This window comes from Lichenostomus cassidix, chromosome 29 (genome assembly GCF_008360975.1).
Source record: "Lichenostomus cassidix isolate B80296 chromosome 29, HeHo_3.0, whole genome shotgun sequence".
NCBI lineage: Eukaryota > Metazoa > Chordata > Aves > Passeriformes > Meliphagidae > Lichenostomus > Lichenostomus cassidix.
Genome location: NC_139509.1, coordinates 2,699,934 through 2,711,549, shown reverse-complemented (window position 1 = coordinate 2,711,549; position 11,616 = coordinate 2,699,934). Strand labels below are relative to the sequence as shown.

Sequence of the window (11,616 nt, the reverse complement as noted above, 5' to 3'; positions counted from 1 at the left end):
ATTTCTGGGATTCATTAAGCAGGGGGTATATGTCACCTCCTGCTCAGGTCTGACACAACCCCTCAAGGCCCTGCAGCAGTCAGGGAACTGATGGGTGCACAGCCCTTTCCCACTACTCTGTCCCCATCACTGTCCCAGGAAGAGCAGCCACAGATGCCGAGGGGAAGGTTTTATTTCTTTTTGGCTTTGTTCCTCTTCTCCTCCTTCTGCTTTTTCTTGGAGAGCTTGGGGCTGCTGGCCTTGCGGTACAGGTGGAACCCGATGAGCCCCAGCAGTGCTGGCACCAGCCCCAGGCACAGCAGTGGCACCACCCCGTTCACCACTTTCTGCCAGTAACTGGCCCGGGACAACCCCACCAGCTCCACCTCGAACCGCAGCACCGCGTCACCTGCAAGGGGGGCACAGCCTGAGCGGGGACCCCACAGAGACCCCACAGGGACCCTGAGGGCTGTTCTCACCTGGGATAGTCGGGGGGGAGCCCCGCTTGCCATAGGCTAAGTGAGGGGGAATGATGGCTCTGCGCTTCTCCCTGCCACGGCGAGACCGTTGGTGCCAAATTGTGGCAGGGACACTGATGGGGGGGACACTGCCCATCCCCGTGTCCCCTGTCTGCACTTACCCCACACACATGTCCAGCAGACTCTGCTCCAGACCTGTAACAGAGTGAGGCAAGGGTGAGTGGGGCTGGCCAGGATTACCCTGGTAACCCTAACCCCAACCCTGCTCCCCCTGATCCCCTCACTCACCAGGAATGACTTGATGCTTGCCCAGCTCCACCTGGAGGGGGTCCCGGCTCAGTGAGGAGTCGATGATCCGGCCATCCTCCAGGCTGCCCTGTGGGAGACACGGCCACAGTCACTGCCACGGTCACCCCTGGGGACACAGCCCTGGCATTTCGTCTATGTGGATGCCAGCGTGTTCCCAGTGCTGCTCTGGTGCTGATCCCTGTGCTGATCCCAGTCCCGGAACACTCTGCGCCACTGTGGGACATCCTCACCATTCCCAGTGCCAGGGCCATCCCAAGGCAATCCGCAGGCTAATCCCAGCGCCAGCCATGCCCATACTGGGGTTCTCCCATGCCAGCCCCAATGCCACTCCTGTTGCCACTCCAGGTGCCACCCAGAGCCCATCCCGGGACTGTCCCCATTCCAGTCCCCGTGCCAGCTTGGCACCATCCCCTTGCTCACCCCAGCGCCACCCCTACGCTCACTCCAGTTCCACCGCGCTATCATCCCATTGCCCACCCCGGTACCGCCCCATTGCCCACCCCGGTACCACCCCCGGTACCGCCCCGGTGCCGCCCCGGTGCCGGCCGAGGCTCCCCCGCCGGTGCCGTTGCCGGTGCCCCCCGCCCCGCCCGCCGGAGCTCAGTGCTGACGTGTTCCTCCCGCCGCCCGCCCGCACCGTGTAGTGGATGTGCACCGTGTCCCCCTGCGCCGACAGCTCCGTGCAGCCCTCGGGGGGAGCCACCTGTAACGGAGAGGTCACGGGGAGCTGGGACGGGACCCCTTCGCCTTGGGCTCCAGGCACCCCCCGTGCCCACGGGTCCCCCGAGCGCTCCGAGAGCCGAAGTCTCACCCGGGCCCCCGCCCTCGGTGCGCCGTGTTCCTCCGCCACAGCCCGGTCCTCCCGGTGTCCCCACATCGCAGCCTGGTCCTCCCGGTGCCCCGTGGCTCCCCCCACACCCCCGCCGCAGCCTGGTCCTCCCGGTGCCCCGTGCTCCCCCCTCGTGCCCAGGCCGGGCTCCCCGGTGCCACCCGAGCAACACCATCCCGCCGGTGCCCCGTGTCCCGCCGGTGCCCCCGTTCCCCGCTGGTCCCGCCCCGGTCTCTGCTCCCTGCCCAAGGGGGCCGCGTGTGTCCCCGGTGCCCGGTGCCTCCCGCGCAGCCCCGCTTCCCCCGGCCCCCCGGGCTCACGATCGTCTCCAGCTTCAGCTCCCGGGCGCCGGTTTCGGTTTCGCTCTCGGCGGCGAGGGAGAGCGGCGGCGGCGGCAGCAGCAGTGCCAGGAACAGCAGCGCGGCGGGGAACGGCATGGCTGGGCTGGCGGCGGAGGAACGGGGACCGGGACCGGCACCGCCCCCCACCTCGGGCCCCTCCCCCGGGACCGCCCCCACACCGAGACCGGCCCCGGGACGGGCACCGGCAGCCACTCCGGGCCTCAGCGGAGTCGGGGGACAGAAGGATTCTCGGGACCGGCCCTGCACCGGTGCCACGCGTGCGCCCGCGCTCCGTGGGGACCCCGCCCGGCTGGCACTGGTGCACCCCTGCCCGGGGACTGTCCCGGCGGCTTCGAGCCACACCGAGCGGGGGCTCCGGGTGAGGGCGAGAGTGGGGGGCAAGGCGGAGGGTCTGGGCGGGGGTCCGGGCCGGGGGATCCGTCCCAGGCACCGGCTGGGGGCAGCCCCCGGTGTCCTGGCGCCGCCGGTGCCAGCAGGCGGCAGCACAGCCCGGGGAAACCGGCACCCACCGGGGCCCGGGACCCCTCCCCGCCGCCCGCACGGGTCCGGAATACTTCTCCAGCACCCCGCGGGTGCAGGTCATTCCTTCTCCTGGCACTTCAGCAGCGCTTCCAGCCCCGGCTGTGCAGGACAGAGGAAGCCGAGCCCCGAGACCGGACTGGGGGGCTGACTGGAGCCCGATGGGACCTAATCTATTCCGGAATCCCCCATCCCTGTGCCTGGGGATACCCAGCCCCTAGGGCAGAGCTGGGGACACAGGGAATAGCCCCGGTTTGTGGGGGTCACACCGGCACACGGTGGGCAGCCTGGATCTCTCCTCCCGTGTCAGCCTCAGTGATGTCACCGGCCCCGGTGCAGCTCCAGGATGGTGACCACGCTGACGCCGGTGGTGGCCCCGGTGCAGCTCCCGGACGACGGCATCGGCACGCCGGCCCCACCGGCGCACCCACATACCAGCCTCGGTTGCCGAGAGGTGGGGAAGCCGGGCTGGCGGCTGGGACCGGGGCGTTAATGGGATTAGGGCCGCCGGGTCAGCCCTTGCCACACAAAGCCATCGGTACAGCCGGTGGGAACGCATCGGTGCCGGCTCCGCTGCTCCCACCCACCGGGGAGCCCCGGTCATCCACACTGCAGCCCCCCGATGGCAGCTCTGCGGCTCCCAGAGATCTGCTCATCCTCACTTCAGCTTCCCGGTATCATCTTCATGGCTCCCACCCACTGGGTAGCCACCGTCACTCACACTGAAGTCCCCCCCATGTCATCTCCACGGCCCTAGCCCACTGCGGAACTCTGGTCACCCCCATTCCAGCCCTGGTGCTGGCTCTGCAGCTCCCACCCACCAGGGAACCCGGACACCCCCACCACAGCCCCCTGGTGTCACTAACACTGCCAACAACCCCACGGCCACCAGTCCAGAGGGGACACGAGGATGGGATGGCAGTGCTGGCCCCAAATGCAACTCAGTCCCCCTTAATCTATGCGGGGGGGTGACACGGGGTAGGGGTGGCACGGGGGGGGCTGAGCCCCACTCGCGCCCATCCCAGCAATGGCACCGTCCCCACGCCCCAGCTGGGATTAGCGCTAATGGGATTTACCATTTCATCCAATATTCTCCTAAAGATGAGCCTGGGAAGGGGGGGCCCCCCTCACCCCCTGCCAGCCCCACCTCAACCCCCCTGCCCCGTTAAGCTCTTTCTAATTAAAGGCAGCCCAGGGCTGTCCATCACTGTCCCCTCTGCGGGACCCCCACACTGGGGGGGCTGCGGAAGAAGAGGCGAGGGACAGCACTACATAAAACATGTTTAATATCCAAGGGGGGGGTCAGGGGAGGTCACCCACCGTCTCAGGCGCAGGGGGCTGGGGAAGGGGGGGGTGAGAACACACGTCCCTGGACAGGGCAGAGCCGCAGCGACACGTCACACCAAGCACAGACCGGGGGTATAAATACGGTGCTGGGGGAGGGGGGCACAGTACGGGGTGGGGGGACACCGTCTGTCCGTGAGGGGCAGGGACATACAATCACTATGCTGGCATGGGGGGGCAGGCGGCCAGGGCGAGGGGGGGGCATGGCCAGGGGGACCGCAGGGGTCCTGGCAGCCCCGTGCCCCACCCTCTGCAGGGGTCACGCTGCGGGGAGGAGACCTGCCTCGAAGTGACATGGGGGGGCCGGGGACGTGTGGGACCCCCGGGGGGGCACGTGGGGCCGGGAGGGGGTGCTGGGAGGGAGGGGAAGTGTATAATCCCAAATCCCCCCCATGGCCCTGCTGCCCCCACATTTGGTCCAGAGGAAGGCGAGGGGTGCAGGGACATGCATGGGGACGGGGTGTCCCCAGCCCTCTCGGGCAGAGCAGGGCCGAGGTGGCCTCCCCAGCCCCCATCCCACCCTCCCGGGGCTCTGCCCCTGCCCCCCTGGGCGTTATATAGAGCTCTAATTCCACGCACGCACACACGAGATCCGAGGGGAACCAGGGGGACCCCAAAAAAGGCGAAAAACCCCACAGCAACCGGTGCCAGAAGAAAGCAAAACCCAACCAGGGCAGGGAGGGGGCGGCCGGGGGGGGCCCTGGCACGGCCCAGGGGGGCCGGGGGGGCACAGGGGGCCCCCCCCCTCACTTCTTGTTCTTGAGCTGATTGGCGAGCCAGTCGAGGCCCTCGTAGAGCCCATCGCCGCTGGTGGCACAGGTGGCCTGGATGTACCAGTTACGGTGGCGCAGGGAGTGCAGCCCCAGCTTGTCCGTGATCTCTGCTGCATTCATGGCATTGGGCAGGTCCTGGAGCAGAGAAGGGAGGTCACATGGGGGGCCCGGGAATGGACACGACCCCTCCATGGGGGCTGGCACCAGCCCTGATGCCATGGGAGTGGGCACAACCCTGCCACAGGGGATCATCGGCAGCCCTGATGCTACAGGAAGAAGCAGGAATCTGCCACAGGCATGTGAGACACCAGCCCTGGCACCACAGAGGTGATCACAGTCCAGCCAGAGAGAGTGTTAAACACCAGCCCTGGTGCTATAGGGATGGCCCTGGGGGCCACCACCATCCCTGATACCACGAGGATGGACATGGTCCTGCCACATGGTCCCTCTGACACCAGCCTTGATGCCACAGGCACTGGAAATCCACCCACAGGACACCTGCCCTGACACCCTGGGGATGATCTCAGCCCCACCACAGGGCTCTCCCCACCCCCAGACCCACCTGCTTGTTGGCGAAGACGAGGAGGACGGCGTCCCGCAGCTCATCCTCCGCCAGCATCCGCATCAGCTCCTCCCGCGCCTCGTTCACCCGCTCCCGGTCGTTGCTGTCCACCACGAAGATCAGCCCTGGGGACAGCAGTGGGCATTGACAGGGTCTCCACAGCCACCCTGCTCCCCGAGTCCCCCCACCGTGTCCCCTGAGACACCTACCCTGGGTGTTTTGGAAGTAATGCCTCCAGAGGGGCCGGATCTTGTCCTGCCCACCCACATCCCACACGGTGAAGCTGATGTTCTTGTACTCCACTGTCTCCACATTGAACCCTGCAGGGAGCGACAGCGGAGGGAAACTGAGGCACGGGGAGCTGTGAGCCCCTTCAAAGGAGCCCTGATGGGGAGTGGTCTCTGCTCAGTGCCCCCCCAACCCCACCCACCGATGGTGGGGATGGTGGTGACGATCTCCCCCAGTTTGAGCTTGTAGAGGATGGTGGTCTTCCCAGCAGCGTCCAGCCCCACCATCAGGATCCGCATCTCCTTCTTCCCGATCAGGCTCTTCAGCAGGTTCCCGAAGATGTTGCCCATGGTGACGGCGGCGCTGGCTCCGAGGCCGGATCCTGCGGGGGCATGGGGCAGGCTGGGGGAGGCCCTGAAATCTGCAGGGGTGGGGCTGAGGGGAACCCCTGTGCTCGCGGGGGGACTGCGGGGATCGGGGATCCTCATGTCTTGGGGGGATGCAGGACTTGGGGGACCCCAGGCAAGGGGTTGGGGAGGGGACCACGCACTGCATGGGGGTGTCCCTGTGTGCGGCTCGATATGGGGGGCCGCGAACATGGGGATGCTGTGCACCCCCCCCGCTGCACCCTGCCAGAGGACAGCCCAGGGCGCTGCACTTGGGGAAACTGAGGCAAGGCTGCCACCCTCCTCGAGGGGAGCAGTCCCCCCCCGGATCCGACCCCTCCACTGCACCCCCAACCTCCGCATGACCCCCCCATCACCGCAGCCTCGCCGGAGGGGGAAGCCCCCATCGCCCCCCCCGCACCGCAGCGCGCCCCTTCCCCCCCAGCGTGCGCAGCCCCCGCGCCCCCGGGAGCCCCGAATTCACCGTTCCTCCCCTTTACCACCCCCCGCATCACAGCGCGCCCCCAAATCGCCGCCTCTCCACCCCGCACTGCGCCGCCCCCCCCTCCGCATTGCCCCCCGCCCCCGTCCGCCGCACCGCACCGCATCTCCCCCTCCTCCCCCCGGTACGACCCCTTACCCCCGGGGCTCCGCGCCCCCGGCGCACCGGGCACCCCCGCACGCGCTGCAGCCCCCCCGCGCCGGTGCGGTGCCGACCCCCCCCGTGTACCCCCACAAACCCCCCAGCGGTGCCCGCGGCCCGCATCCCCGAGCGGTGCGGCCCCCCGCACCTGGTGCCGGTGCCGGTGCCGGTGCCGCCCCCGCCGCCGCTGACTCTGCACCGCTCCCGCCGCCGGAAGCGGAGGCCCCGATCGCGCCGATCTCGCGAGAGCGCCCGGTGCCCCCCCCCGCCGCCCCGCACCGCTTCCCGCACACCCCCCCCGGGACCGGGGGCGCGCGCGGGGAGCGGCGGGTGGGGGGGGAACGGGGGGGGTGCAATCGCGAGAGCCACCAGGCGTTACCATGGCAACGGCTGCAGCAGTGCGGGGGGGGACGCTGTGAGGGGGAGTCCCCGTGCGTGTCCCCCCCGCCGTGAGGGGGACCGGGGCACCGGGACCCGCACCGGGGGGGCAGAGCCTCGTCCAAAGAGGGGCTGCACCGGCGGGGCGGGATGGGGATACGGGGAGAGAGGGGTTCCTGTTCTTCCCCACTGCCATGAGCACTGGGGAGGCAGAGTCCCGACCGGGGGGTCGCTATGCTTCACGGGTGGGACCCCAACACCGGCACGGGGGAACAGGTGGAGCACCCCTGCCCCGTCCCGGTATCGTCGGTACCGAGGCCGTCGCGATGCTCGCACGCAGGGCAGGGGTCGGCACCGAGCGCGGGGGAGCCCCGGCTGCTTCCCACGTCCGTCTGACCCCGTTGTCCGTCTGTCCGTCTCTGCTTGGTGCGACGGGACAGGACTGATGCCCCTCGCCCCCAGGCAGCTGCCGGCAGCCACCCCGGGGGCACCGGGCAGCACCGGCCGCCCCGACGGCTGCGGGAACGGTTCTACCGACACCTCGGGACTGGGGGGGATCTCGAGCATCGGGCAGCCGAGCAGCCGTCGGCTGCAGCAGAGGGGATGGGGGAAACGGTGGCTCGTGGCAGCGGGCAGGGGGTGCGAGGGCCGGAGAGTCCCGGGATGGAGCGGGGGAGGCGAGGGCCGTGGTTGCGTCCCTCCGCTGGTGGCACAACCCCGGGCAGGGCCCTCCCAGCCGCGCCCCGGGGCCTCCCCGCGGCCGCTGACCTCAGCCCCGGGAGCCCCGACGGGGCGGAGGCCCGAGGGCGTGGACACGGCCCGGCCCGGCCGGGAACCGAGGCGGGGGGGGCGGGAGTGCCGTGCTGGAGCAGACCCCGGGTCGGCCCTGGGCTCCTCCCGGGCCGGGGGAAGGGGTGAAGGGGGTGCCGGTGTGAGCCCCCCACCCCCGCCGCCGTCCCGGGCTTTGTCCGTCCTTGAATTGAACTGGTGAGCGGCGGCCCCGGGCCGTGACGGGCGAGCGGGGCTAATCCGGCCCCGCATGACTGGTCCGGGGAAACCGCGGCAGGGGGATTACCCCCCCCGGTCCCCGCCCCAACGGGGGGCTCAGCTCAGGCCCCCTGGCCTGTCGGGCCCCGCACTGGGGGCTTCACACCCACCCACACCCGGCCCGGGCGGGGGATGATGGGGACAGAGTCTTGTCCCAGCGGAGACCGGGCCAGCACCGGCCCTGCGTGACCGTGTTCTGGCCATGGGCACGTCAGGCCGCCCCCCGCCAGCGTCTGAGCACCCCCTGCCCTTCCGTCTATGCCCCCATCCCACAATCCCTCCACCCGCCGGTCCATCCCTACCTCCGACACCCGGTACTGGCCCAGACCGGGCACCCCGGGGCAGCGGGAGCCGTGCCGCGCCCACGCGGGTTCTGGACACCGTGGGTGTCCACGGGTACGTTCGGGGACCGGGGTGCAGCGGGGTGCAGCGGGGACAGCCAGTGACAACCCGGGCCCGAGTGGCTAGAAGAGGCTGTCACTCCGTCCCGCCGGACACGGACCAGCACGCGAGAGGGGCTCCGGACGGGCACCGACGCAGCCTCGACGGTCCCCTTCCCGGGGGACAGCACGTCGTGTCCCCCGGAAAGGCAACGGCTCCGGGACGGTGTCCCCGGGCTTTCCCGGCACCGTGGTCCCCGTGCGCCTTGGGCTGTCAAGGAACTCTGCCTCCCCCGTGCGCCCGAGACATCCCGTCACCCCTGCCCCTGTGTACCCGGGCTGTCCCGGGACATCCCGGGCTATCCCCGTTCCCCGCTCCCTCCCTGCGCCCGGAGCTGTCCGGGGCCGTCCCAGGTGATTCCGAGACCAGCTCCTCCTTGCTGCGGGAGCTGTCGCGGGCCGTGCCGGGCTCCCCCCGCCAGTGCCGGTGCCTGCAGAACGTGTGCGCGGAACGGCGGGGAAGGCGGGGGGCGGCAGCCGGGAGCTCTGGGCACGGGGCCGGGGCGCAGCCACCCGCCGGGCTAATCCCGGCCGTGACGGACAGCCCCGGCGCCGCCGCTCCCGCCGCCCCGTAAGAGGTGCCGCAGCTCCGCCGCTCCCCATTGTTAGGGCGAGGACGCGGGGAGGCCCCGCGCGGCGGGACCGGCCCACGGGGACCCTCCGCGCCGCCCCTATAAGAGGGAAGGGGCTGGAAGATGCTCCCGGGTGCTGAGCGCTGTGCACCCGCCGCGCCGAGCCGAGTCCAGCCGTGCCGGCTCCCCGGGGAGCTGCCCGGACCGAGCACCGGCACCGGGTACGTCGCACGGACCGCCGAGAACCAGCACCGGTCCTGACACCGGGTACCGCGCACAGAGTGCCGAGCACCGGACACGGAGCACCGCGTCCCCAGCACCGGCACCGCGAACGGAGCGCCCGACGCCGCGCTCCAGGGCCCGGTCAGTGCGCGCTGGGCACCGCACCCCCGACGCCGCGCCCCGGCCACCGGCTGCAGTCCGGTGTCGGTGGCGGTGCCGGCCCGCCCGCCCGCCCGGCGCTCCCCGGGTCCCCCCGCGGCCGTCCTCATCTCGGAGCCGCCCCGCGCGTCCGGAAACACGCGTGGATGTAGCGGCCGGGCCGGGGGCTCTGCGGCACCATAAATACCGGGACGGCCGCTCGCCCGCGCACTCTGCCGGGGCTCCCGGGGCCGGAGCCATGCGCGCCGCCGCGCTCGGGCTGGCGCTCCGGGCACTCTGGGCTCTGGCCCTCTCCTCCCTCTCCAACACGCTGGCAGTGAACAACAGCGGGCGGTGGTGGTGAGTCGGACGGCACCGGCACCGGTACCGGCACCGGGGTGGTGGGGCGGGAGGGCGGGGCTGGCACTGGCACAGCAGAGATTGCCCTGTCCCCAGGGATGGGACACGTGGGGGGACACAGGGCTGTGACCCCCGGTTGGGATCCCTACAGGGATACCAGGGAGGAAGATGCTCCGGCCACCTCGAGGAGCCTGCAGGGAGGTTGAGGTGAGGAGGGAGGTGCCGGGGGACCCCCCACCTGTGGTCACCATCCCCACCTGTGCCACAGGGGCATCATCAACGTGGCCTCATCCACCAACCTGCTGACGGACTCCAAGAACGTGCAGCTGGTGCTGGACCCCAGCCTGCAGCTGCTGAGCCGAAAGCAGCGCAAGCTGATCCGGCAGAACCCCGGCATCCTGCACAGCGTCAGCTCCGGCCTCCAGACAGCCATCAAGGAGTGCAAGTGGCAGTTCCGCAACCGCCGCTGGAACTGTCCCACCTCCCAGGGCCCCAACATCTTCGGCAAAATCGTCAACCGGGGTGAGGCTGGGGGGCAGCGCAGGGGTCCCTAAACCCCCTCCATGCACACCCGAGTTGGGATGCTCAGCAAAGTGCCCCTGGTTTGCCATGGGCCATCATCAGCCCTCCGTGGTGGAGGGTTGGGGGTGCTGGTGGGTGCCCCCTCCCCATCCCGGCAGCATCCTGAAGCCTCGCTCCCCTCCGCAGGCTGCCGGGAGACGGCATTCATCTTTGCCATCACCAGTGCCGGAGTGACACACTCGGTGGCTCGATCGTGCTCAGAGGGATCCATCGAGTCCTGCACCTGTGACTACCGGCGCCGTGGCCCTGGGGGGCCTGACTGGCACTGGGGGGGCTGCAGTGACAACATTGACTTCGGTCGCCTCTTTGGGAGGGAGTTTGTGGACTCCAGTGAGAAGGGCCGAGACCTGCGTTTCCTCATGAACCTGCACAACAACGAGGCCGGGCGCATGGTGAGGGCACTGGGGGGGAATGGTGAGGGCACTGGGGGCTGTGGGCAGCACTGGGGTGGGCATGGACATGAGCATGGCCACCAAGACCCTCAGCCTGTAGCCATGTGTGGGTTGGGAACCGTTGTAGATGGGTTTTGCACTTGTCTTTGGGACAAGCAATATCTGAGCGTGATGTGATGCTGCAGAAAAGGGCTGTAGGAGCACGGTGGTCCCCAGGGGGGTCCCGGGCTGCTCACGGGGCTCCAAATTCCCACTTCCTTCCAGACGGTCTTCTCAGAGATGCGCCAGGAGTGCAAGTGCCACGGCATGTCAGGCTCCTGCACCGTCCGCACCTGCTGGATGCGGCTGCCCACCTTCCGTGCCGTGGGCGACGTCCTGAAGGATCGCTTCGACGGCGCTTCCCGCGTCATCTATGGCAACAAGGGCAGCAACCGGGCGTCGCGGGTGGAGCTGCACCACTTGGAGCCCGAGAACCCGGCCCACAAGCCCCCCTCACCCCACGACCTCGTCTACTTCGAGAAATCCCCCAATTTCTGCACCTACAGCGGGAAGACGGGCACAGCGGGCACTGCCGGGCGGTTCTGCAACAGCTCCTCTCCGGGGCTGGACGGGTGTGAGCTGCTGTGCTGCGGGCGGGGGTATCGCACTCGCACCCAGCGCGTCACCGAGCGCTGCAACTGCACCTTCCACTGGTGCTGCCACGTCAGCTGCCTCAACTGCACCAACACCCAGGTGCTGCACGAGTGTCTGTGAGCTGCCCCGGGACCACCCTGCCCAGCCCCGGAGGGGGTCTGCGCCACCCACCCCCCATGACGGGTGCCTGGCTGGATTGGAGGCGCCCATGGGTGGGGGTATGGATGTGTCCTAGGGACCCCCATCCCGCCACGGGTGGGCTCAGTGCCACGCACCTTCCCGGCCACCCCCCGGCTCCACGGGGTCCCTTCTCACTGTAAATAAAATATTTATTGTGGACGGTTTTTTGCCGCCGCCCCCACCCTCTGCTTCGCTGGCCCCAGGCCCTGTTTTTTATAATTAAAGATAATAATAATAATTAATAATAATTAATAATAAT

The 11,616-nt window shown here is 69.5% G+C and overlaps 3 protein-coding genes across 4 annotated transcripts; 1 reads left to right on the top strand and 2 right to left on the bottom strand.

Moving 5' to 3' along the window:
* Positions 1-154: 154 nt before the first annotated feature.
* Positions 155-2,084, bottom strand: FKBP11 (FKBP prolyl isomerase 11). Its single transcript, XM_085041059.1, has 6 exons — positions 1,917-2,084; positions 1,405-1,470; positions 747-834; positions 620-653; positions 459-529; positions 155-388 (listed from the first exon to the last, which is right to left on the bottom strand). Exons 1-6 carry the CDS (start codon positions 2,031-2,033, stop codon positions 171-173), a joined length of 594 nt encoding a protein of 197 aa, XP_084897185.1. The 5' UTR covers positions 2,034-2,084; the 3' UTR covers positions 155-170.
* A 1,662-nt stretch (positions 2,085-3,746) lies between these two features.
* ARF3 (ARF GTPase 3) lies at positions 3,747-6,712 on the bottom strand. Of its 2 annotated transcripts, XM_085041055.1 has the most exons (5): positions 6,562-6,707; positions 5,587-5,766; positions 5,366-5,476; positions 5,157-5,281; positions 3,747-4,729 (listed from the first exon to the last, which is right to left on the bottom strand). In XM_085041055.1, exons 2-5 carry the CDS (start codon positions 5,732-5,734, stop codon positions 4,568-4,570), a joined length of 546 nt encoding a protein of 181 aa, XP_084897181.1. In that variant the 5' UTR covers positions 5,735-5,766; positions 6,562-6,707; the 3' UTR covers positions 3,747-4,567. The 2 variants fall into 2 exon arrangements, with proteins under 2 accessions (XP_084897181.1, XP_084897180.1); XM_085041054.1 differs by having other exon boundaries at positions 5,157-5,476; positions 6,562-6,712.
* A 786-nt stretch (positions 6,713-7,498) lies between these two features.
* Positions 7,499-11,616, top strand: WNT1 (Wnt family member 1). The gene is made up of 4 exons (XM_085041017.1): positions 7,499-9,570; positions 9,839-10,092; positions 10,279-10,544; positions 10,809-11,616. The coding sequence occupies exons 1-4, from the start codon at positions 9,470-9,472 to the stop codon at positions 11,295-11,297; spliced, it is 1,110 nt and encodes a 369-aa protein (XP_084897143.1). The 5' UTR covers positions 7,499-9,469; the 3' UTR covers positions 11,298-11,616.

What these genes read in the sequence shown, in the direction of transcription:
- FKBP11 (XM_085041059.1), bottom strand. Translation starts at nt 2,033, where the DNA reads ATGCCGTTCCCCGCCGCGCTGCTGTTCCTGGCACTGCTGCTGCCGCCG. An exon ending in CGGTGCACATCCACTACACG is followed by an intron (nt 835 to 1,404) that starts GTGCGGGCGGGC and finishes TGTCTCCCACAG; the next exon opens with GGCAGCCTGGAGGATGGCCG. An exon ending in CAAGCATCAAGTCATTCCTG is followed by an intron (nt 654 to 746) that starts GTGAGTGAGGGG and finishes ACTCTGTTACAG; the next exon opens with GTCTGGAGCAGAGTCTGCTG.
- ARF3 (XM_085041054.1), bottom strand. Translation starts at nt 5,734, where the DNA reads ATGGGCAACATCTTCGGGAACCTGCTGAAGAGCCTGATCGGGAAGAAG. An exon ending in CACCACCATCCCCACCATCG is followed by an intron (nt 5,477 to 5,586) that starts GTGGGTGGGGTT and finishes CGCTCCCTGCAG; the next exon opens with GGTTCAATGTGGAGACAGTG. An exon ending in TCGTCTTCGCCAACAAGCAG is followed by an intron (nt 4,730 to 5,156) that starts GTGGGTCTGGGG and finishes TCTCTGCTCCAG; the next exon opens with GACCTGCCCAATGCCATGAA.
- WNT1 (XM_085041017.1), top strand. Translation starts at nt 9,470, where the DNA reads ATGCGCGCCGCCGCGCTCGGGCTGGCGCTCCGGGCACTCTGGGCTCTG. An exon ending in AACAACAGCGGGCGGTGGTG is followed by an intron (nt 9,571 to 9,838) that starts GTGAGTCGGACG and finishes CCTGTGCCACAG; the next exon opens with GGGCATCATCAACGTGGCCT. An exon ending in ACAACGAGGCCGGGCGCATG is followed by an intron (nt 10,545 to 10,808) that starts GTGAGGGCACTG and finishes ACTTCCTTCCAG; the next exon opens with ACGGTCTTCTCAGAGATGCG.